We start from the raw sequence: 26,777 nt of genomic DNA on the forward strand, positions 1-26,777 counted from the left end.
TTCCGTTTGGCGGGTCATTTTTAACAAGACTAGAATATTTTTCACCGTTTCCATGTATATTAAATAGTTTGATTTTATAGGAATATGAGTATGGCGACAATTAAAGATCGCTCCCAAAACTTCAGGGGATTGATTCAAGGTACATTGTTTTATATTTAGCTCTCCGTAAAGTTTATATCTTATGACGTTAAGATCGAATTGTAATTTCATCTTCATTTCACACTCATATAAATGTCGGGTAAACCTCACTGTTAGCTAACAGGGAATTACAAATGTCGTTGGAATTACATTAAAAAATTGCTAAGAGCATAAGATGAATATGCCTAAATAATAAGAAATGCCGTTTGTTAGATCGCCCTTTGAAGTGATTTTCCACAAAAAGGGTGCTATATACACATAGATACTATTAGAGGCTTAGCTATGTAATACATACATCTCAGACATTCGTGTTCCACTTGAGCACAAAGAGGTGTGAACTGCGGGGAGTAGGTTCAGCAGTTTCCGTCATTTGCTGAATGAATCCAGAGATAGTGGTTGCCAAGGGAATACAATATAGCAGGGATGCACAGACTTTTCAAGAGCAGGGCCGCGTACGAAGACATCAAAGTTCATCATTAATATTATTGTTCAACATGGTTGTTACAGTAATTGCAATATTTACCTATTTTCATACAAGTACCTACTTAAATTCTTGTCGAATTCCGCTGCAAAAAAATATAAACAGCACTTGGTTTGAACTTAATTACTACAAGAAATTACTATTTATGTGGTGGGAGATGGTAAAAGATTCAAAAGTTCTATTTTTTCTCAATCAAAGTTAAGTTTGAAGGTTAGGAAATACTCACAAATTATTAAAATAACCCAAACTAAACCCTAAAAACCTATTTTAATAGTAGTAATAGCTGACTGTACAAAAGAAAATAGCTTAATTGATTCAGATTCAAGAATAAAAAAATCTTTTTTATTATTAATTTTTCGTTACAAGAAAGTAACTTTCCCATATTTGAAAATCTCCCACTACCATCATATAAGCGGAAGATGTTGCTTGTGCAATGATGGAGGGTTAGCAAAGAAATTAAATCCACAACGCCTTAGTGGGAATCCAAAACATTAGTCAGCCCAGCCACTTATTAAACATAGTCACCAATTTTGGTTCCATGATAACTCAACACAATGATAATTCAACACACATTTAAAAAGTTATATAAAGTCACTTTTTAAAGGTGTGTTGGATTGTCATTTTGATTAGTTATTCGGTCACCGTTCGATTAGTATGAATATAACATGTCATGTATTTTTATAATGTCATTGAACAGATGTAGTAACTCCTTTAGTGTATTAACATTCAAAAGGAATATTTCTTCTTTTGAAAAGCAATGTTCTTTAATCCCAATTATGATATCTGGGATAGTAACATAGAAAAAAATCAATTCATTTAGGATGAGACATCAATTCATGTTTGTGTTTTTGTTGTTTGATGCAGTATCACCCCGGAAAGAGCCGCAGGAGTGGCAATGTCAGCAGTGTTCTCATGTGGAGGAAACCCAAGCAGAATTCGCCAAGCATCTGCGGAGTCACCTCACCGGGCACAGGGGGCGGATACACAGGAAACCAGGTATTCAATCAAATCTAAATAGTAATTCTGTGAACAGACGACCATTTTCTCTTCTATAATAAATTAAAACCAAAATTTCCTACGAAATCATGAGATTTGTAAGTAGGTACTTAAATACCTACCTATTTAATTATAAACCATTTTTTATTTCAAATTCGGAATTATGTACCTACCCAACTTATCCAAAGAAACATCACTCTCGATGACAACTATTCTTTTTTCAACCTTTCTTCAGGTAGGTATGAAGGTACCATAATACATATTGAAAAGCTCAGTCAAAACAAATACTCTGTAATATTAACAATACATCCAACTTCAGTGAAATAGTGGTAATATCAACAGCTCTGGCCACTAGAGGGAGCTAGTGTAGCATCAGGGGGGTATAACTCCAATCGAAAATTGGAACCGAAATATTGTTATATGATTGCCAAACTATATCCACCAATGAAAAACTCTGAAAGTCTATGGAATAAACTTTCAGAGTTTTTTTTATTGGTGTATAGTTTAATAAGTAGGCTCCGAATGAGAATTTTACTGTCTTTATATTGGCATATCTATGGTTTTTTAGGTCCAATTGGTTTCATACAAAAAACCCGAAGATATCGATCTTGTGAGTGGTTTATTTATGTGTAGCATGTTGACTTTGGCATTACTTTCAATGGTGGCAAATCAAATTTATTTACTAATTAATTTGATTTGCTGTAATTTGATCAATTATATTTTAGAGTTCCTCGAATCCTCGCAAATAAAATATTCTTGATTACGTAAAACGTGGATTAAACTATGAAAATATAATTTTCAGGTTAATTCAGCAAAGCTGTGTTAGTTTCATGTAGCATTCTGTGTTCAAGTTGAAGTTATAAATCACCATTGTTCAAAACTTTTGTATATTTTTTTTATGTAACACCTCACCTCGCCCCTGTCTGTACACTGTAAAAGTACCGGTTGGGCAGCCTTGTATGGGTTAAGGTAGGGGCTGTAGGATAGAACAATGTTACTACAAATTGCTCTGTAACTACTTTCATAGTACCTTTAGTAATGATTTTGTAATCTCGTTATTATATACAAATATTAAACTCCTTTGTAGAACAGAACTCTCTATGATAACTTGTATTGTACCTGCTTATATCATTCATACTCAGTTTATTATTTTTTTTTTTTTTTCTTTCTTTTTTATAAAAGCGCAGTTTACACGTAGTTCCCGTGAGCACTTAGGCCATAGGTCCGTTGTGCTATCTCCCATTTTACCTCATTCCTTTAACAACAACCCAGTCCCTTTAATAAAGTTCAGCAGGGTTGTCATTGGGTATGTGGCTATGTCTTCTGGTTCTACTGTATGTCTCCCCAGGTATCTGAGCCTAGTTCCCACCAGGGCAGGACATTGGCACCATAGGTGAATTGGAGTCTCTTCATCCTCTTTACATTTCCTGCATCTATCGGTGTTTTCCACTCCCAATATCTGCATGTGTCTCCTGAGATGGCAGTGTCCCGTTAGTAGTCCTACCAGTTCCCTCAGCGAGTTTCTGTCCATATCGAGTAGTTTCTTGGTTCGTCTAGGGTCTGGTCCTTTTATGAGTACTTTGGATTGTCTCATTCCAGGTGCCCTCTCCCATTCTTAGCAGTGCTGGGATTTGACCCACCTATCAATATGTAATTTTATTATGTTATGTACTATACACTTTTCATTGTTATGTTATGTCTTATTATTATGTTATGTACTATTCACTTTTATCCTTACTTATAACAATGTAAATGCATGTCGTAACTAAATAAATAAATAATATTTTGTAAAAAATTGAAAGTTAAATCTCTCTTTTTCTTTCAGACAAAAGGAAGGATGCACCAAGCTCTAAACAAGACAAACTTTCCGCCAATTCAACCTTCATAAAATTCGACAGCCTCACCTCGAGCCAATTTGAAATCAGCCAACCAAACACGGTTACCAACTTGATGCACATAAACTACCAAAATAGAGAAATGTGCGAACAGTTGGTAGACCCGTCTCTCGTAATGCCGTCAAAGCACACGGAAAATAGTACGGATTGTTCCAAATTCAATTACACAGAAATTTTGAATCTTACAAAAATTCCGAGCGGTGTTGCCATAGACGACGGACAAAATGCAAATAATTTGATTATGGAACTGAATTCTTTTTCGAATGAAAATGATGTCAATTTAAAAATCTTAGCCGATGCCGTGGCAAATAATTCAGAACAACAGATAAATATTCAAAATTTAAACGAAGAAAATTTAGGAACAATCACTCCGTTGAATCTGTATTATATTGAAGGTGGCCATTTTGCATCGACAGTTGAAAATGTGGAAATATCAGAGTTTGGTGAGGTTATTTCTGCCGATCAAAATAACATGGTTATCGTTGATAATTCCGTCGATAAAACTGTGAGACTGATAGATTTAAACGGACAGATTACGAGCGGAAGTTCGTTTGAGATAAATGCTTTGGATGAGATTGAAGTTCAAACGAAGGCAGCCATGTTTGTGTGTGAAATATGCAAGAAAGAGTTTACGACACAGGCATACCTATACAGGCATCTCCGTAAGCACACGGGAGAGTTTTCTTGTAATTACTGCGATTCTGTAAGTAATATTTTTAAAATAAATTTTGTAAATTTTTCATTTGTCACTTTTTTTTTTTTTTAAATGTGATACCTCTTATTGGGTTGTTTTGTGAGGATAAAGTAACTAGAGATGGGGAAGACAAAGGTTGTGAAGTTTCTCCAAACACGGCTAAAGCTATTTCAAGCAATGTTTTGATTCTGAATGGAGGTCTTTTAACAGGACAGTTTTGAAAGTAACTGCCACTCTGTAATAATTAATTTATTTTAATAAATGTGCAAATAATTTTGGACCCTTATTAAATGACGTTATATTTCAGGAATTTGCTCGTAAGGAAAGTTGGATAACACATTGTTGTGCACAAAAAAAAGCAGCTAAAGCACTCGAGCTCTCTCGAATACCGGAGACAGATCACAAGTAATTATATTGCTCATCAAAATTAAACCTAACTAATTTTATGTAGTCGAAAGAGAGAGAACAGTGTGTAACGAAGCTAGCAGTCTACAATGGAGTGCTGATACCAATCCTGTTGTATCGTAGTGAGATATGGAACTGGCAGAAGAGGGGTGAAAGACTGAATGCTGTAGAAATGAGATACCTGAGGCTATGCATGTATGACCGTGTTAAAAATGTGGAGATTCGCAAAGAATACGAGATGTTTTAAGATTAAGAAATGTGGTTTGATGATTTGGGCATGTGAGTACGTGAATGAAGAAGGGATTGTAAGGAGAATATATGACGCGGATGTGAATGGTATAAGAAGTGGGGGATGCCTGAGGAAGAGATGTTACGATCGAGTGAATAAAATACGTTCGGGCCATGTCGAGAGTCAGAATATCAGAAGAGTATGTTTAGGATGTATGAATGTGAAGTAAGAAGTGTTTGCCAAGATAGAGTTGTATGTCGGTGGCTGATATATTTAACTGCACGGAATGTAGATACAAGATTTAGATACTGGGAACCATTTATTGGATAACCAACACCTCTACCATATGTCACCCCGAGTGGTTCCCTACATTTGGTGACTTGTTCATGGGGTGAGGTTTGTCTAGGTCTTGGCAGTGGATATGTCTCTATTAAACGCTATTAAAATACATTACAGTAAAACCCCTATTTTACGTTTTTTAAGGGACTGAAAAAAAAAACCTAAACGGAGGGAAAATGTAAATGGGGGGTATTGAATTTTATTTTTTATTACAAAAATTGTGTATATTGTATATATATTAGGGATACTGAAGAAAAGAACTTTTTATTTAAAAAAAATCATGTATATCATGGGGGGTATTGAAGAAAAACACATTTTAAATTTTATTTTTTATTAAAAAAATCACGTAGATTAGTTGGTTGCATTTTTTTTTCTGTTCTAATTCTTTTTCGATCCTGTATAGACATTTAAAAGTTTCTTCTCGAACACCGCCAATGCTTGAAAAATAGGTTTTAAGACCCTCGATGTACTTCATCGCTTCTTCTTTTGTTGGGATCACATTCTCTTCTTCATCGGATGGCTCTTTTTCACTGGACGAGTTTTCTGGTGCTACATGACTGTCCACAATGTCGTCCACTTCCACCAAGTCTGACGTCATCACGTTGGAGTCGAAGTTCATGAAGTCCTCCAAGGTTTTGCTTTTCCGGCAACCGAAACAGATGCTCCTCATTACTATTAATTAAAATTATTCATTAACTGCTCGTTCATAGATGGCGCTGATTTAATTATTTTATGAAAAAAAAACAAAAGTTATGCTTCAAAATATTAACGCACTTCATGCGGACAATAACAAGCGTTCCTATCGAGAAAATGGATTTTGTTTTTAACAGCTATATTTTTGAAAATAATTCATATATTTTAATGAAATTTTTTCCAAGGTTCTCACTACACCCCAATTATAAAATAATTGTCCGAAATTAAAGCCTACTTTTGTAATCTGACTCCATAAACTGAAATTAAAGCCAGAGTTGAGCTATTTAGTGATGTTTTATTTGTAAAATATTTACATATTTTATTACTTTAATTTTTTTTTGTAAGGATGTATTACACGTTCTACCGGTTTAATTATAGTTTCCTAATAAAATATTCTTCTACACATAAGACATGGGGAAGACATAAGACTTAGTTCATATTATTAAATACGACATATAAAATATATGTATAAAATTATCGGACAGCAATGTCTTTTCCGCCGTTTAAGTAGGATTGGAGTAAAAGATAGAACCACCTTTCCCGCAGGAAGTTTGTTAAGATGAATTTTTTGTTTGCCCCTGCAAATGCGGAATATGTAATAAATCATTCTGACCAATGACGTTACAATACATCTAGACACGTTATTGTCTCACAAACTCAAGATAAAATGTGGCAAGTAAGAAACACTCTTTATGTTTCAAATAAATTTTTAATTCAAACGTTGTTCATGTATGACAAAGCCATTCAAAGAATATGCTTGTATGAACGAAATAAACGATAACGGCAGAGTTTTCGTATTTGCGTTGAATACTACATACTACATCACGGGTGTTACTGAGCACTTGACACAGTATGACTTTTACTAGTGTTGGCCGAGTAATGAAAACGTTTTCTCATCACACAAGAGGGCATTTTGGCACTTCTTAATGCAATTTACTTAGAGATAGCAGATAAACTTATGTGAGACGTTTGCCAGTTAATAATAATACAGGGTGCGCCAGAGAAACTTACTTATTTGAAAAAAATCCCGACCGTTGAGTTGGGCAAGTAGAGGGGCGGGAGGGGGCGCATCTGGAGGGGGACGTCCCCAAGTTTGTTTCCCATTCTCGTCAGTTGCCATTATGCTGTGGTCTAGAGAGCAGCGGGCCTTCGCCGTCGAGAGCTTCTTTTGTAACGGTCGAATGCAGCTCGTTACAGAAGCATGATCGAGGAATTTTTTATTCCAAGCCTCGAAGAAATGAACGTTAGGGACGTGTGGTTTCAGCAGGATGGAGCCACAGCACACACAGCACGAAACTCAATGAATTTGCTGCGACAACATTTCCCCAACCGCCTCATCTCTCTCCGAGGCGATCTCCCATGGCCGGCGCGCTCTCCGGATTTGACTCCATGTGATTTTTTTTTATGGGGTTATTTGAAATCCCTTGCTTATGTCGATCGACCACGGACCATAGATCACCTGAAGAACAACATTCGCGATGCTATTGCCAATATTCCGATTGATATGCTGAGAAGAGTGGACGAGAACTTCAAAAAACGACTTAACCAGTGTATGCGCGATGAGGGTCGCCATTTAAAAGATGTAATTTTTAAGACAGTATGAAAAAAAACTTGGTACATTGCATTTTCAAATAAAAAAAGAATTACAACAATAACTACAGTGCTTTTGTTTTTATTAAACTTTCAAATAAGTAAGTTTCTCTGGCGCACCCTGTATATGGCTAATTTATATAGCGCTGTTTTCATGAAAAACATCTCAAGGGCGCTGTACAAATATATTTATTAAATAATAAATACTAAAACCACTGATTTAAAACTAGTGACTTACATCTAAGGCCTGTTATAACTACTGTCTTAATGACATATATTTACTTAAATTTGGGATTGTCCGATGCTCTGTAGGGAACCCGCTTGCACAGCGCGGGTGTAAACTGTGCACGCTAAAGTTTAAGTTTAGACTTACGGAATTCAATATGTAGAAACTTACAACTAACATACATTTAGTACTAATACTAAGTACTAATACTACTAAGTACTAATACTACTAAGTACTAATACATTAAGTACTAATACTACCAAATCCAAATACAATTAACCGGTCGGTGGCCGAGTTGATATTGCGTTTGGGTCCCACTCAGGCGTAGTGTGTTCAATTCCTCGGCTAGCTAAGTCCTCCATCACAACTCAAGCAACATTTTCAGCTTACTGTGGTGGTAGTAGGAGATTTTCAAATATTGTCAGGTTATTCGTAACCCGGGAATGTTTGTCTTTCTTTAAAAAATAATTAAAAATTGTCTTGCTTTTGCCACTGGCTTGCCACTTTGAGATTTCTACGGCCCGTCTATATTGTAACGTCATTGATTCTGACTGTCGTACAAACAAATTATTTAGATTATACAGTACAGTATTTTTTTATCCATTTAAACATCATTCTAAATACTTTTCCTTTTTCGAATCAAAATTAGTGCTATTGGTAGAAATAACTTTATTTCAAATGGTGCCGGACAAAGGAAGCATGTATAATATGATATAATACATTTATCTAATGTTGTTTTTTCCCATTTTAGGGTGGTACCTGACAGTGGAACGATAGCTCCAAATGAAGTTAAAACAAAAGACGATTCTAAGGTAAAATAATCACTAATGAATTGTAGCCTTTTTTGAAAAATCAATATTATAAAAGTAAGTGTAAATGTGCGTTCCGCTAAAACTCCCGAGTAAAACAAGTCCCGGTACGATCAAGGGAGTTATATGGTGTGGTAGCCCTCTGTCCCCATCCATGAAGAAGGTTCCCGTTTTTACCTGAAGGGCGTGCTTTTGAAGATATAAGGGCTCGAAGTTTCGCCCTCTAAAAATTTCTAGAACAGTCCAGAACATTTGAGAGTATTCAAGAGCATTCCAGAACATCCCGGCACATTCTGGAATGTTCGGGAATAGTCTGGGACTTTCGGGAACATCTCATAACATCCCAGATTGTAATGAACTAAAAACGGGATTACAGGCAGCTTTCCTGATAAACTTTTAATAAATTTGCAGTAATATAATATAATTTGTGTTAATTTACCTGATAATATATAATGAAATTTAGGAACACTTGTTCCGACATTGTGATAATACATTGTTATCTCTAAATAGTTTAAAACGAAGTCATTATCCGCGTCGGTCTGTTTGTGCACTTAGTTCTTGTAAACGATGCAACGGAGTTTGATAGGGTTTTCACTATCCTTTAGAGAATTTCTTCCGAAAGGTTTATATATATAATACATGGATATTATATTTATAGAAAGTAGAGAAAAGTCAAGTAATGCCGTTTACACATCGGCTAGTAATAAAATTAAATGCAAAACTCCCATTTAATGCACGCTTGTCACGAGTCGCTTGTCCAAATGCTTGGCAAGTATAACGTAACGTCAACATCTACACACTTGCGAGTGCGCCAATATTATCGGAGCGTCCAAGCGTGGCGAACGTCGACTATACTTAAGCTATCATGTTTACGTTGACCTATTTTTATTTTAACGCGAAACAAAACTGAAAGAAAGGAAATAAAAAAAAAAATTAGTTATTTTTTACTGCAATATTATTTTTTATTTATGCCCTTAGGGCTTTTACATAAAAAACAAGTCTTCATAAATTACTTTTATTTATTCATGTAATTGAACATTACAAAATATTAACAATAATACATTATTAAATTAAAAGGATATTATTTTTTCATAAGCATACGAATTTAAAAGGTAATTCTTTGAAAAATATACATATATTTTAAAACAGACTAGATTGAAAAATATTTCATTAATACATTAAGGCGATGCCATACGTAGTAATGCAAAATCATGTGTTTTTGGTTTGAAAATTTGGTCGCCTAGAAATGTTTCAGATGCTTTAATTAAATACTGCGAATAGAATACATCTTGGCCTTTGAAATAATCGATGTTTTTTTAGTCTTTTTATAAGTCCAGAAAAAAATAATGTAAAGGCCCATGAAAACTGCTTTAATGTTCAAAATCTCCTACTTACGAACCCATTTTCGGTTATGATTTTATTGTATAATGTGGCAAATTAAGTTATTTATAAAATGATCGAAAAAAAATTAAATATTTATGCCTGAACATCCACAAAATAAAATAAAAGGCACTTTTTGGCCATGTTTTTTTCTTGCATAAATCAAAGCAGGCGGATGGTGTTAAGCGGGAATTTAAACCTTATCGCCATCTACGTAAGGGTTGTTATTGATAGCGGCTCAATTTAAAATATTACACAACGTAGTGCATCGCCTTAAGAAAGATATACAGAAATTAGAGAGTTCCAAAGAAAGATTGTGTCACTAGTTAATAAAGTTGCTGAGATAATCTTTTAAGAGCTTTTGCCAATATTTTTTGTTTGTTACTGGAAGTTTTATTGCATTAAAATTATGTAACATACTAATGAATGAAATATTAAGAATAACCGATCGGTGGCAGAGTTGACATCACGTTTGGGTCCCACCCAGGCGTAGTGTGTTTAATTCCTCGGCTGGCTAAGTCCTCCTCACAATACAAGCAACACTTTCCACTTACTGTGCTGGTAGTAGGATATTTTCAGGTTATTCGTAACCCGGGAATGTTTGTCTTTCTTTAAAAAAAAAAATTATTTTGTTTATCCCATTTTTATTCAATTTACGTCAAACGGCACGGAGCGAATACGGCGCCCGTCCGTCGCCAGTTTGGAAGTTCTACTAATGAATGTGCGAACGTATGGATGCCTCGCAAGCTGCAAGGATCCTTTAAATTGTGCACAAAATACTGACACTGTCCCAATCGAATATGAATTATTCCCGTGTAAATTGAATTTTCGCGGCCGATTACCGCTGCTGTCGGCCCTTTCAAAAATTTCGAATTACGCGTTTTTTCGAATTATCGGGGTTCAAATTAACGGGGTTCTACTGCAGTGTTCCGCAAACTTTTTGTGTTCAAGGTACACCTATCAAATCAAGAAATGTTAGAGGTACACCAAAGAAAAAAGCAATGTTAATTTGATATTTATTTATTACTAAAATCAATATACCTAATATGGAAAGATGTTTAGTGAGAAATTGAGCCTGTTTAACTGAGCACAGGTGATTGAAATTTGGAGCAATCGTTGATAAGGCTGCTCTCATCTCTTCATTGATCGTCCTCAGTCATTTTCTTTTTTTAGATTTAATAGTAGTGAGAGATGAAAATCCCAATTCACATAATTAGGTTGCGGCAAATGGTAATATATTTTTAACAGCACGCTTTAAAAGCAGTGGATACTAATTTTTTATATACAGCCAAAAATGTGTTAGCTCTGCTTTGGAAAATTTTAGTTTTAATGTCCGATCAGTTTATAACTCTATGAATTCTTCCTGCTCGTTTATCGGTAAGTGTCCAAGGGAAATATTATCCGAGAGTGGATTTCGTACCCAGTCCATAGGTTGTAGGTCATACTTAGGAAATTTTTTTTTTTTTTTTTTTTTTATTTATTAAAAGTATACAATACAGAATATAGTATATTATATAAAGCATTGTACTCCCAGGAGTTAATAAACTCATTGCGGGAATTATACGCATTACATGAAACATATAGTTGTATGTATTAAATGGACATATAATGGGACATACACAACATTATTATTTCAGATAGTCATTAATAAGTTGAAGTTTGAGCATGTTAGTTTGGGTCTTTTTACATTGACTTGCACATTTGATCTCGTTGGGTAGTTGATTATATTTTGTGTGAGCTATGTATTCTAGGGATCTTAGTCCATATTTTGTTGATTTGATTTTTGGTATATGAAGTTTGTTGTGATTTCTTGTGTTGTGTTGGTGTACGTCGCAATTGTAATAGAGTGTAGTGTTGGAATGTGCCGAGTGTTGAATTACTTGTAATATAGTTTTCGTTATTTCAAAAGTGGGAATGGTATTAAAAGGAAGTATTTGGGTGTTTCTGTAGATGTCTTTGACATGTGTGTCCCAAGGTAAACTGAAAATATTTCGCAGGGCTCTATTTTGGACGACTTGGACTTCTGAAATCATTTTTTTTGTAGCAAATCCCCAGATTCCGGCGAGATATATTAGATGTGAGTGAATCATAGCATGGTAAATCGATTTTAATAGAGAGGGAGGAAGTAACCCGCGAAGTCTATATAAAACACCCGTTATAGGAGTAATTTTGGATAGAACATGTTTAAATTGGTGATTCCATGTGAGTTGTGAATCAATGAAAAGGCCAAGATATTTTGTAACATCAGCCCTTTCAAGGCGGTTATTATCAAGACTTATATTAAGACTTACATTTTTTTTATTTGCGAACAGTATGTAATGTGTTTTTTTTATGTTTAGGCTAAGTTTGTTTAATCGCAGCCAGTTTGCCAGGCAAGCTATATCCCTTTCCATTTCCTTTTCAAGTTCGTTTAAATCATTATTGTGATAAAGAATCACTGTGTCATCTGCATAGAGTTGTATTGTACCCTTAAGTCCCCATTTAGCAATATCATTTATGTATATTAAAAATAGTAATGGTCCAAGTACGGAGCCCTGAGGCACGCCACATTTTATCGTTCCCATGCTGCTTGTCCCTTTTCCAACAAAGGTCTGACAGTGTCGGTTAGAGAGGTAGCTACACAGTAACTTCAGGGGAGTGCCTACTATGCCTAGGTGTTCTAGCTTCTTTAGTAGTATCCCATGGTCAACCGTATCGAATGCCTTTTTTAAATCTATAAATAAGCCTGCAGCATGCTTACCCTGGTCTATATGCTTTTGGAGGGCGTATACAAAATCGAAGGCAGCACATTTTGTGTTAGATTGGTTTCTGAATCCATACTGTTGGGATGCGAGTAAATTGTTTGATAAGAGATATTTAGTGAGCCTAAGCTTAATAACCTTTTCAAAAACTTTAGAAACAACAGAGAGGATGGATATAGGACGATAATTAGAAGGATTTTTTTTGCAATCATCTTTGTAAATCGGAATTATTTTTGCTATCTTTAGTTGATCTGGGAAGATTCCACTATCCAGGGATTGATTTATAAGAAAAACAAGGTGGACAGCTAATATATCTTTGCAAAAGTTCAGGTACACTGGTGTAATTCCATCTAAACCTGGAGATGCATTAGACTTTAGTTGAGAGATGATACTGAGAACTTCTGTTTTATTTGTTTTGGCCATGTATAAGGACTGGATTGCTTTTTGATCCGTGTTTATAGTGATAGAATCATCTGGATATGATGCAATTGTGGCTGCTAAGTTTTCCCCAACTGATATAAAGAAGTTGTTAAAAGTTGAAGCTATCTGTGTTGGGCATGTTATTTCTTCATTCTTAATGAGAAGACATTCAATTTCATCTTTCTGGGGTGTCGAGCTATTTGTTAGAATTGCATTTATTATTTTCCATGTCTGTCGCGGATTACGCAGGTTTTCTTTAAATATAGTCGTGTAGTATTTGGTTTTAGCATATCTTCTATAGTTGGTAACTTGATTTCTTGTTTTATTTCTCAGTGCTGTGAATATATCACTTTGCTGATTTTTTTTCCAGAGTTTAAACGCATTGTTGCGCTGTTTGATAAGTGCATTTAATTTTGCATCAAACCATGGAGTATTACCCCTCCGTTGGTCTCCTATGCGTAACTCAGATTTATGTTGGGATGATTTTATTGCTGTTTTGATGTATTCATTAAAATTATTATAGTTTTCATTGGCATTACTGGTGGTTTCGTGTGGAAAGTTGTGGGATTCTAAATATGTTTTTAACATGTTTTTATCGGTTTTGGAGTTGTTTGAAAAAGAATGTATTCTATTATTAGTGTGATGTTTCAAGCTGTTTTGGTAATCTAATATCAAAATGTATTGATCACTTAGGTGGGCATCTATATTTGCAGTAGTTGAGGAAATATTTTGTCTGTTTGAGATGATATGGTCTATTAGAGAAGTAGAGGTATCTGTTACTCGTGTAGGATAGGATTTGTTACATATGAAACAGTTGTATGAGTCTAGCGTGTTGATGTACTTAAGAGATGTATTATTTTTTTGAAGAATGTCAATGTTGAAGTCACCAAAGATAAGGGTATCATTTCTACAGTTATTTAAAATAGATTCAAGATACATTAAGAATTCGTTAATGTTTGAGGTAGGTTTTCTGTATATAACATAAATATTTAACGGTTTAAAATTTCTATTACGGATATTAATTCCTAAGAAAGAATTTTCACCACAATGTTTTTCGATAGTTGTAGCATTTAGTGAATGGTGTGTGTAGAGAATCACCCCTCCTCCTCTTTCATTGGTGCGAGACGCAAATGTACTTTGGTAGCCGTCGATGTTGAAGAAGCACTCCTCACCATCTTCCAACCAGGTTTCGGATATTGCAAGTACGTGTACAGTGGGTTTGATGCTCTTTAAAGTTTCTTCAATCTCGTCAATTTTATTTCTGATACTTCTCGCGTTAAGATACATTATTCGAAGGCTATTTTTTATTGGCTTATAGTCTTCAATTTTCTCATATTTGTATTCATTTATACTGGCCTGGGTCCCGGATGCTGTAGTTACAGTTGAGTTAGCCATAGTCAACTCTCTCCATTGTGCGTGACATCATTATGGTACGGTAGGGGCAGTCCCTATCGTTTGATCTGTGTTTTGGTGCCTCAATTTTGCCTTTGGCCATTTTAAAGCAGTTCCAGCAACGGAATTCTTCTTTTTGTTCCTTTTTTGTGCAGTCAGATGATTTGTGTTCACCAGCACAGTGTAGACAACGATCTTTTGATTCAGTACATCTCGCGGCGGAGTGACCGTATCCCATGCATTTATAGCACTGCATGATTGGGCAGCTGTCTTCGACTCGGACTCGCTGGAAACCTATATTTATTCTTTCTTGTTTTAACATAGCTGAATGTACTTCTTTTTTGACGATCAGAATAACATTTCGTAGCCTATCATTTTTCCTGTTGTTTGTGAATCTTAGAATTTTAATAGCTTCCTTATCATTTCCAGTGGCTTCGTAGATAGTATCATTTTGTTGCAAGATCATGTCTAATATTTCGGAATCTTGTGTTTCTTTTTCGATCCCCTTCAAGATAACATTAGGTCTAAGACGTTTGCCCTCATGAGCAACCAAGTTACCATTGGTCAGCCCTGGAATTGCTGTAAGGATCTTCTGTGCGTCTGATTTTTTAGGGCAGGTAATTATGACCTTGTTATTTTTGGCCTTTGACATTCCACTGACACCCACTCTGAGGTCGGCTGGCTTGATAATATCCTTTATTGTTGAAGTGATGGATTCTGACGTCGCTTCTTGGTCTGATGACGACACTATTACGGCATGTCTGGTGCGATCTCCTCGATTCCCTACTGCCGAGGCGTAACTGAGTACGGGTTCTTTTTGAGCGTTGGCGCAGAAAGCTGACATTTCCCTACAGTGTCTTTCTTCCATCTTCAGTTGACATTCTGCATTCTGCACCTTGGTTTCAAGTAATTCGACTTCCAGAGCATGAAGTTGTTTTCCCAGTGTGGCTCCTTTCTCAATTATCTCCAGTAAAGATGAGATTATTGTGTCGCGGACTTCTTTGGTTATGTTATTTTTTAGAGGCTCGGCTGCTTTCAGTGCTAGAGTGGCAATTTGAACAATATTCATGGCTGTCCCGGACTGTTTCATTTTCTGAAGAGAAGTATATTGGGGGATTTCAACAGAAGTCAGAATCGGTTTGGTTTTGAGAGGAGGAATTTTGCCTTCGTTGATAGATGGAAGCGCTGGACTGGACTCGTGTGTTATTGGTGAGGATCTTGTAGTAGAGGAGAATGTTGTTGCGGTGGTGGTAGAAAGAGCAGAGTTGGTGTTAGTGGGGATTGACGCTTGTTTATTAGTCTTAATTTCCTTCTTTTGTCGTTTATCCATAACTTTTCTGCTTTCGGCTCGGGTTTGTCTTGGGGACTTAACTAGTTCTGGACTGCTACTGCTCCGGATTATCGGTGACCTCGGCGTGGTTCCCGATTTTTTAAAAGGATCTTTAGCCCCTGGGGGGGTACACGGGGGATCTGCCATTTAAAATTTATTTTAATGTTTACATGTCACTAAGACTTGTATTGTATTTATTGTTATGTCCTGTTTTTTTTTTTCACTTGTATATTTATTTTTATATTTATTAATATTTATGGAAAAAAAATATATATATAACAAAAACGGTAATTATTTATTTGGAGTTAATGGGGTTCGAACTGTCGTTCTTCGAAACTCGGCGCTAACGCGTTCGCCTCTAGTCCAAATTCCACTGTTGTTATACCGTCAAATAATAAATTATTATAATAATAGTGTCAGCACTTGGGATTTTTAAGAATTTATTTAAAATTACTTTAATATGTGTTTTTCGCCTTTGGAATAGATAACGCCTATTTGTCTGCAATCGGACTAGCACTTTATTTGTATAATGGGAATTGGCAGAGATACGCCTGTTTTCCGCAAATCGGCTAGCACTGGTAAAAGGTAAACAAAGTGAGCTCACTTTCAACCAATCGTCATGCAGCTACTTAAACTACCCAGTTTTAACAATATTATTGTTATTCGCTAGAATATCACTTGTAAAAATTGCACTTGTAATATTTTCCGATGGAATACCGAGAGGATAAAAGAACACCGTTATAGCCCGCACAAAACTGCACTTATTTTCAAATTTGTATGTTCGAATTCACTTTTTTTTACACACTTTCGGTTGATTATCGTAAGAGCGTTTAATAGGCCACTTGCATGGATTTTGTACACACTCTTTTCTTCAGCTTACTACAGCTTTGCACTGTCACTGTTAATAGCGTTTTATGTCGTAAAAAACTGTTTTTTAGCAAATATTTCACTATTTTTAATGGAGCAGTATAAAAGATGACATCTGTCATAATAAATAACAGTTCATTTTTCTGTTAATAGCTCCAATTGTTTCACTATCAAAACCTGCACATTTTTTCTGAATCGGCAGCCATGACATTTGGAAATAATTCATTACTACCATTGACAGCGTGGCTGATCCATAATACCAACTTAGCGCGAAAGCTTTCAATTTTGTCCGAAGACATTAAAATATAAGAATTCCTGCCTTGCATTTTTCTGCTGAGCTCATTTAAATGAGCGAATATGTCCGCCAGATATGCAAGTTTTACTAAGCATTCTTCTTTTTTAAACACAGAAGCAAAATCTGAACCCTGGGCCTCTAAAAACGTCTGGGACTCATTTTTTAGCTCGTTGATCCGAAATAGCATGTTTCCGCGAGAAATCCACTGTACTTCTGTATGAAACAGAAGTGACTGATATGATCTCTAATCTGCTCCCATTTGCTTTCTTATTATCTTCACAATACCTTGATTTTTTTCTGCGGCACACTAACTGATGACCACGGTACACAAGTGTGCCGCGGCACACGCTTTGCGGAACACTGTTCTACTGTATACCCAAGTTTAAAAAAGAAATGTCATAAAACTCTTTTGTTTTGCATTTTTTGTATGGTAGACGGTATGTCTCCCAAAAAAATCAATTTCAAATGGCTTACAGCTCTGTTGTAACCCATCTTTCTGTTCGATAATTATTATTAATGCCAATAAAATATTGTTAAATATACTAAGTGTAAAAAAATTTCAACCAACTGGGTAGGAAACAACCCAGAGACAGGCCGAGAAAGAGGTTGATAGGGGGAGGATGGAGGACTGGTGGCGAATGGCGAGGGATCGCAGCCAGCGGAGAACTTTTGTGGATGAGCCAAATCCCACCCTGGGATATCCACCTTAGTGATGAAGATTAAGGTTGCGGTGTTTCACAGAAATTCAAATAATGTAACATTGTCATCGAAATGGCCAAACTGCCCCATTTTGTGTTTTTAGAAATTTGAAAGGTGCCTGTTAATTGCTGATTCTAGTTTTCTATCAAATTGTGATCAGCTGACGAGCATAACAACATGACAGTTGTGCTTTTCTGCTTATCATAATTTGTCGAAAAGCTGCAATGGACCTGGAATCAGCGTTTAATGGAGATCTTTAAAGTGTCAAAAACAAAACGGTGCTGATTCGCCATTTGATACCAATGTTACATTTGAGTTTCTGTGAATTCCATAGTAATGTGTAATTTTTAGTTGCAGGAATCTCAATCAAATAAACCGCTCCCGGTTAAGAAAAGCACAGAGAAGAAGTCGCTGTCCTGCTCCGTGTGCAACCTCTCCCTCAGTGACAACAGCTGCCTCAAGCGACATATGCTGACGCACGAGAAGTCCCTGTGCTACACGTGCGTCTACTGTGGGACCGTGGTGGCGCACAGGCATTCTATACGCAGGTATTGATTAATTGAAGGGCACACATATCTGGTCTAGCAATAAATATGTATAAAGGAGAATGGGCGAGAATGTGTGAGAATCAATGGTAAGTAAATAAGTAGTTGGTATACTTACCATTGGATAGGTTTACGAAGTAAAACATTAGTTACTAAGGTCTTGAAAGTGATGTTCATTCTATTGCATTTCCGGTTAAAATTGCATCACAATTGAATTGAAAATAACGTCTGATTGCAACCCTAAAGCTAATTTTTTTTAAATTACAGGCATTTAAAATTGCAACATCCAGAGTACGAGCATGAGTGGAACAATACGGAATTCATCACCAGCCTGCAGACAGAAGTCAGGAAACGAACGGCTGGTGACACCGTCTCCAACAAATTACAAAATGCCAAGAAAAAGAAGTTCAACCGAAAAACTGGCAAAGACTCGGCCAACATTAAATTGCCGACGCATTGTCCCAAAAAAGACAGCTTGCTCGCCACGACAATGGTCGACGACAAATTAGATTTCGACTGCCAAAGCAGGGAATATTTAAACAACGAAAAGAGTCTGAGTATCGCGAGTGCCAAAGACGATTCGTTAGATCTTTCTTCGTTCACCGCTCATTTCGACGAGGACATCGGTCATATTTCATTCCAAGCTTTGGCATTACCGGAAATACTGTGCAAAGGTGGAGAAATTGTCAAATTAGACTCGAGAGAAAACTCCCCGATGAAAAACTTCAATATAGGATCCCTACTCTTATTCAATCCGAGTGGCAAAAAAAGAAATACCGAGTTCTTACCCGAAATCACATTTGGCGAACAAATTTCAAATTCAAACCTTAATAAAACCGATTCCAAATTTAAAAAAGACTCCAACTTGTTTTGTGGTGCTTCATTTTTGAGTGGCAACGAGCGAAGCCCCGAAAAGGTTATAAGGCTTGGAAACTGTTTGAAGACTGACGATAAGGGAATTAGTGAGATATTTGTAAGTCCGTTGAAGGGTTCGGACAGTTTCGGGGGAATCCTGCAGATGCCGAGTATGCCGGTTTTGCTGTGTGAAGAGGAAAAAATGGAAACTCTTGCGAAGGTTGACGAATTTAACGCCGGTGAGTTCACTTATTAAATTATTTACTTGGAAGTCTCGTCAATTGGATTTTTTGTCAAATACCTATTGTAATTGGGTCAGTAGTTTTACAGAAATTCAAATGTAACATTGTCATTAAATGGTCAACCAACGCCATTTTTTTGTTTTTTTTTTTTTTTACATTCGAAGGTCCCCATTTAACGCCGATCCTAGATTGGTTTCAGCTTTTGAACAACTTGTAATCAGCAGAAAATCACAACTGTTATAGTGTTCTGCTTGTTAGCAGATCACAATTTGATAGAAAGCTGAAATAGTCATAAAATCGACCTTTAACGGAGATGTTTAATGTTACATTTGAATTTTTGTGCAACACCAACCTAAAATAGGTGCACTTTTGCCGTTTTAACCACGATATTTTGAATTAATTTAATTGCTGAAACCATCATGCCTGCATATCTGACACATGTTTTACTTTCCATGCAGATAAAATGTGATTAAACATTATTGATTCACATAATTTCAATTTCTTAGAGTCTACGATACTCTGCAAACCTCCTCGCAGGCTTTACTATCCAATATTCTACTCTCTGAAGTCATTCTATCAAGGTTCCGCTTCCAACACCTAATGATGATGACCCTCTTTAATGTTGGCAACACGTTGCCAGAGTGAAAAATTGTGAGTACCTAACTGGTAACAAGGTGTAACAGTGTTCAATAACCCTTTTTCTTTCTGTGCTTCCGGTTGAAGTACATGATTTCTGTGGATAAATGATTCGTAGATCAAAAAACATCTGTAATATGTTGCGACGCGCTACTTACGGAGTATACGGGTCTGGAAACTTCAGGACTAACGGTGAGAGAGTACCGGCTTTCCCGCAGCTATTAAAATGGTCGGAGTGGCTCTACAAGGCGCATGCTTATATAAATGCCGCGCACCGTGCCACACACTCAGTGCAGTAGTACTCACCCACTCCTTGGCCACACCAAATCGTTGTGTCTACAACGGTAGGTAGAGACAGTGAAAGATGTTGATATAGGTTTTACTGTGTCTTTATTAGGTTCATTATTGGTGTACGCATCACGTAGGGATGCATGTCAGTTAGGTCACATCACTTCGGGATGTGGATTAGTTCTCAGTGATGTTGTGGTCAGCTGGTGGTAGAGATTACACATCTTCCAGGTTCTCTAGTGAGATGCTCGACACCGTGGGTGGTGGAGATAAACGGTGGTGAATTCCGGACTGTGGCCGATGGTGGAGGAGGTGTCACCAGGTGCGCGGCATTTATTTAAGCGCGCGCCTTGTTAGAGCCATTCTAGTAGCTGGGGGAAAGCTGACGTACTCTCACCGTCAGTGAATTATTATATTAACAGTAATTGAGTTATTTTACATTTAAAAGAAGTTAATCCTTCTCTCCAAATAAGAATTCAATCGAGCTTTAAATTGATTTACATTAGTAGCATCGATGACATGTTGTGGAAGTTTGTTTCATGCATCCACCTACTACCCTATTTGCAAGGAAGTGTTTCCCAAGATTTAATTTTTCTTGAGTGTCCACGGAGATTTACATGTTTGTTGGTGGTGAAGACTTCTTAGATGCCAGAGTAACTATAATGTCCAGATAAAATTTTTTAAGTTTCTATCTAGTCAGCCCTTTCTCTTTCTTTTAACGTGTGTAATCTTAGTCCCTTGTTATCTTCATTTTGCCGGTCTTTCAAAGTTATCTTTATTCCCGAAGTTTCCGGGATGGGCTCGCTGCGTGTGACCGTATACGTCGTAATTAGCTAGTCTCTAAAACTATAAATCTGAGCTTATTTGTCTGTAATTTACAAGTTAACTCAACTTCTGTGTAGAGCTCGCAACGCAATTTCCATCACGGAATTTTGAATCCATTTATTTGACTGTCAAAAAATAAGACAATAAACCATACTTTTTATTGTTTGTTCTCATCGATGTATAATACTAGATTTGGTGTGTCAGATGAATGTGGCTCACCTATGAGTAATTTCATAACACAACTCCCCATCGAATTCTTTTGCTTTGAAATACTAGCACGCTCCACTCCAAAATAACAAAGGACACAAAGTTAACCCCAAATCGCATGATGTAATTTGATCCGAAGTTGAAACTTAAGAACCCAACATCATACGCAAAGCCATTTTCGAGATGTCACTGCTCATCACTCGCCGCCGCCGCTCTCAGCTGTTTCGCGGAACATTTCAAATAAATTAAGAATAAGACCAGTTGTTTTGATGCCCATAATTTATTATTACTGTTGTCTTATAATTTGGGGGGTCAAACACCAATTGACCGAAGGGAAGAACCGCCACTGATCTTGAATATATTCACACGTCACAAACTACTCAACTCGTAGTACAAGCGGGAAACTGGTGAATCTACATCACATTTGGAGTCGATTTTGTAGTACATTTTTTTTTTATTTGAGCTTTCGTTATCGAGTAAATCGAGTTTGAAGTTGATTTTTTTTTTTTTTTTTTAATCAAATTCTTATAAATTATTACTGAAGATCAAAGTACCCAACTAATTAAAACTATTTGAAAGTAAAACAAATGAAGAAACTCGGATTTGAAGCATTATTTTGAAATCACCCTTCATTTAACCCGGTGTAATCATAAAATATTTCTGCTCTGCAGGGTTAAAACATCTGTTATTCAACCCTAAACACCAGAAAAAACTTTAACTCTAAAATAGCCGAAAAATGTTTTTTTTTTGGTTTTTTTTTTTTTTTTTTTGAAAATGCTCAAATCAAAAAACTTTATGTTTTTTTGGGTTCCCCATGTGGTGTAGATTCTCCAGTTTCCCGCTTGTACTACGAGTTTCCGGACACCGTGTATATATATAAACCTTCCGGAAGAAATTCTCTAAGTGATAGTGTAAACCCTATCAAAATCCATTTAAGTAGTTTAGAAGAACTAAGCGCACAAACAGACAGACGTGGATAGCGACTTTATTTTAGAATTAAGTAGAGAGATAGCCGATTAAATTTTCAATAATAAAGTCCGCGAAAGCCCCTGTCTAAAATATCTCCAACCGTTTCAATTATGTGTTAAAAATGAAAAATAATCTTGATAAAGTTAGCTATTTTGTTGATGCAAACTTACTGGGAGACAAATTTTCTTTATGTAGATCAACAAAAGGTAAAAATCAACCCCTTTAGTTTGGTAGGTGACCGGATAAATCATCAGAATGATAATTCATCAAATTGAAAAGTTATATAAAGTCATGGAAAGTGGGGAAACAAAAACTTTATTAACTGGGTTAAGAAGGTTAGGTTAGGTTAAAAAATTTTTTTTTTTCATCGCTTTTAATGACTTTATATCACCTTTTAAAGGTGTGTTGAATAGTCACTGTGTTGAGTTATCACGGAACCATTTTATTGTTTGTAATGCTTTGTCTGCTAATTCACTTTTTAAGATGTCTTCTTTAAAAACTAGTATTTACCTTATTTTTTGTGTTATTTTAAAACTCTTAACAAAGAAAAACTCTTACATATTTCATGCTTTAGTTTCTTGTATTGCATGTGTACAGTAACTCTTTTAAAATAACTTAAATTTATATTTGATATTGTATCTCCACTTAAACCATGAAAATAAGATAAAAAATACTTATAATACCCACACTCAGGCTTCGCCTTCGTGGGATTTTTTTTTAATTACATACATACATTTATTACAAAATTTTTTACACAGTTTTCAATATTTTATGTAACTATCCACGTATGTATTAAAAAAATTCAATAATAAATAAAAAAATAAATGTCATAATGTGAATTAACTGCCAAATACCACGAGTCTATATGTCCAAGTTTCAGCTTGATCAGATGTCGGCAAATGGGTTTATTTCATTCCAAGATCATTCATTCAAGAAAACAAATTCGAAATTCTAATATGTCTAAGGCGTTGCGCGCACCACGATTTTCTATACCACGATAATTTTGTCGCAGAAATGCAACGTATGAGTTAATAAGTATGTGGGCGCATATACGACAAATAAATAGTTGCTATTTTAAAATTGTGATTTTTCACATTTTTCCGCGACAGCGCGCGACGCGATTGTCGCAAAATAAAATTATAGCATTTGAAGTTATATGGACACGCGCGCACTGCGATTTAAAATCGCTACCTGACAACCTTTCTTCAGCAGAGATTGCATTCCGCCATCTAGTATTATTGTATGCAATTTGAGGTCCAACAATTCTTAATAGTTTGTCAAATGTCTGAACCGTCATTCTATAATAGCCAAAGAATTGTTTTGGATATTGTCGAAGATCATTGTATTTCAGATAAAAGAAACCTTTAACATATCTTTCTGCTGTAAAAGGATGAGTCCAGTATTTATGTGTTCTTTTATTCCTCCTCTTCCGAAGAAGCAAAACAATACAAGCAATTTGTACGAAATCCATGTTGAGAATGAACAATTCATCGCAATTTTTCATCGCGATGCGCGCAGTATTGTTTTTGCGATTTATTATAACATGATTTTAAAATAGTGTCGCAAAAAATACAATCGTGGTGCGCGCTAGGCCTAAAAAGCAATGTTTCTCGTGATTTTGTGTTCTTGTTTTGGCTATGAGATAATGCACTTTCTTTTTGAAAAGTCTTGGATACTTCTACGACTCGTTCTAGAGTTCTACAGCTCGGTTGAAGAACGATTTGCCGGTATCTGTGTTTCCTCCGTCTTGCAACATGGGTCTCTTCAAGACCCAAAGACTTCCTCTCCTCAAAAAAACCCCCCACACAGCATCCCCAGAGATGACATAGGCCTTCCTCTCCTGTGTAGAGTTGTTGAGGATTTTTTTTTCGTAAACCAATTTATTTTGGATCCAGCGTCATTTTTCAGATCCACATATGCTGTCTGAAACTATAAAGTATGAAACTGCGCATACAAAGTGCTGCCAACATCATTCTCTCATACTACTGCAAATTGCATCTACGCACAGCTTCGCTCCGCCTTAATTTCTACCTATACACCAAACGCTTAACTTCCATTGGCTCCGCCGCTTCGATAGTCCATTCAGTTTGATGGTAGCTCGGCGACAGCATGCTTTCACGTCATATCTCCCATTATCTGTTTCTATTATCTTAAGATAGTCGTTAAACTGTTTATTGACTGATCTTAGGGAAGTCCTGTTTTTACTCGACCACTTTGCATTTCGTCTGACTGTAAATTTGTTTGTGTGTTCCGTGTCCCGTCAATACTGTTGAGATGGTAGCCATATTTGATAGTACCTTTTTATACTGCCAGAGAGCAAGAGCATTGCGACTGTTGCGAGCATAAATAAACCACTCACTAGGTCGATATCTTCAGGCTTTTTGTATGAAATAAATTGGTCGTAAACAACCATAGATATGCCAATATATATACAGTACAATTCTCATTCGGAGCCTACTTATTATACTATAAATGTTACTTATAATACTATACACCAATCAAAAACTCCTTTGAGTTTTTCATTGGTGGATATAGTTAGGCAACAATATGACCTAACAATATTCACGGTTCCAATTTTCGATCGGAGTTATATTACTGTTCACAGAACTATAAGTTGTCTATGGGCCAGACCCAGTTATTCTTTTGCAACACTTTCAATCCAATCTATCCCATCACGCCGCACTTTTGACGCAGTGTATGGCCAAAATGTTTTAGTGTTTCTCCCTTTGTTTTCTACTATCTACGTTTTTAACCGAATTTAGTGCACTCATTGTAATACAATTCTGAAGTCTGATTTTAATACAATTCCAGGTATGGAGATCCTGCTCTGCCAGCCTCTTGAGGCTGTGCCCCTGCAGCCCCCTCCGGAGCCGCAGCGCTCCCGGGGCCTCCCGCTCCTCCTGCAGCCAGAGGAACCCAACCCCTCCTACCCCTCGTGCTCCGCGGGCTACGTTCTAGAGGAGAACAGCGCCATGCGGCTGGTCGATACGTCCAACGATTTCACGTTCTACGTGCTGGGATAAGTGTTTTTGATATTGAAAAGCTTGATATCATTAAAAAAAACAATGAAAAATTAGGTTCCAAACCTAACCTAACTTGTTATTTTATCATGTTCTGTTTTATCTGTTTGCTGAAAAATTCAAGTCTTAATGATGGCAGAAACATGTGTTTTTTTTTTCTTTTATCATTAACTCCACGCAGGGAAATAATTTCCCTCAGCGTATATGGCATCTATAAGGGATGCTGTGTCGAGTTGAGGAAAAAAGGAATGAACCTGGCTCTTGAAGTGATCCGTGTTGTAGGAGGTTGAAAGCCTCCATGGTCGAGGGGTAATGCTGCATGTTCAAATCCTAGCGTGTGCAAGTTAATTTTATTTGATTGATATGTGTTATTCAACAATTAAATCATTAAAAATAATATAAGGTCCATTTGCTGCACTTACCAGAGTGGAATATACTCCCAGTATCAGCCTGGTGTAAGACCATGATTAAGGACGGGTTGTTTCGGAGAATTGTTATCAAATTTTAACGTTCATTTTCAAGTTCTGTGAAAGATTTTTTCAAGTTCTGTTTTTATTTCAGTTCTGTCAAAGAACTAGCCTATAATGATATATTAACAGAACTTGAATAGGACTTTCACAGAACCCGAAAATGAACGTTGAAATTTGATGAATTGTTCAAATTCTCCGAAACAACCCGTCCTAAGTATTGATGAAAAATGGCTTTAGCCGTGTTTGGTGACCAGATCTGAATAGCCAGGTACTTCCCCACCTTCCTCTTTCCCGTCTCCTTCCCGTCCCCACTACCTTCAGTCTCACAACATACCCCAATTGGGGATGCCTTAGTCTCAGCGGCTTCAGATGGTTGGGAGCAGCAGTTGGGACTCTTGTGTGGTATTTATAAAAAAAAGTAAGGAGGAACCGCAGAGGCCAGTAAATTATTCCACAGCCGAGCTGTTGAATACAAGAACAAGAACTGGCTGTTCTTGTGTAGATGTCAACCGTGTATAAATGTTGGGAGGGTTTTTCCCGATTGCGCCGGTGCTAAATGGATCGACGTTCCTTAGAGTTTCTTCCATTGAAATACCGGTAGAACAAGGACAGTGTTCCCCACCGGACGTGTCTATGCTCCAAAGATTGCAATCCGTTGTTAAGATAAAGGATTCTGTCAGACGAACTGCCCATTTCTGCATTTTATCCGAATGTCGCAAATTAGTCGCATAAGTGCTCTACAAAATTCACATTAACAGCATTGAGCGAATACAAAAAAAAATTTCTACGTTTTATAAATTTTAAATTAAATATCCTTGTCGAAAACTTAAAATACAATTTCTTATTAAATACTCTAAAAATACATACATTAGAAGATAGACGTAAAATAAACGATTTAACGTTCTTATTCAAAATACTTAACTCTAAATTCGACTGTTGTCGAAGTTGACCCATAGTAACAACACGACAAAATACAATATTCTACAGCAGCACACATAAGTGTAACTACATTGCCCACTCTCCGATACAACGACTTCACACCATGGGAAATCATTACTTGGGTGATGTTGACATATTCAATACCAACTTGGCAAGTTTTGT

General features: G+C 36.4%; 1 protein-coding gene across 1 annotated transcript; it reads left to right on the forward strand.

Annotated features, from left to right (window-relative positions):
- LOC149411175 (uncharacterized) lies at positions 1–25,672 on the forward strand. The gene is made up of 8 exons (XM_089647650.1): positions 1–139; positions 1,484–1,615; positions 3,441–4,213; positions 4,512–4,609; positions 8,438–8,498; positions 17,971–18,167; positions 18,432–19,258; positions 24,998–25,672. Exons 1-8 carry the CDS (start codon positions 85–87, stop codon positions 25,207–25,209), a joined length of 2,355 nt encoding a protein of 784 aa, XP_089503776.1. The 5' UTR covers positions 1–84; the 3' UTR covers positions 25,210–25,672.
- The last annotated feature ends 1,105 nt before the right edge of the window (positions 25,673–26,777 follow it).

This window comes from Hesperophylax consimilis, chromosome 26 (genome assembly GCF_061612785.1).
Source record: "Hesperophylax consimilis isolate HC1 chromosome 26, BYU_Hcon_1.0, whole genome shotgun sequence".
Taxonomy (NCBI): domain Eukaryota; kingdom Metazoa; phylum Arthropoda; class Insecta; order Trichoptera; family Limnephilidae; genus Hesperophylax; species Hesperophylax consimilis.

Excerpts from the sequence above, each read along its gene's own strand:
- LOC149411175 (XM_089647650.1), top strand. The coding sequence starts at position 85 with ATGAGTATGGCGACAATTAAAGATCGCTCCCAAAACTTCAGGGGATTG. Across the intron at positions 1,616-3,440 it reads GCGGATACACAGGAAACCAG|ACAAAAGGAAGGATGCACCA; the intron begins GTATTCAATCAA and ends TTTTTCTTTCAG. Across the intron at positions 19,259-24,997 it reads GGTTGACGAATTTAACGCCG|GTATGGAGATCCTGCTCTGC; the intron begins GTGAGTTCACTT and ends ATACAATTCCAG.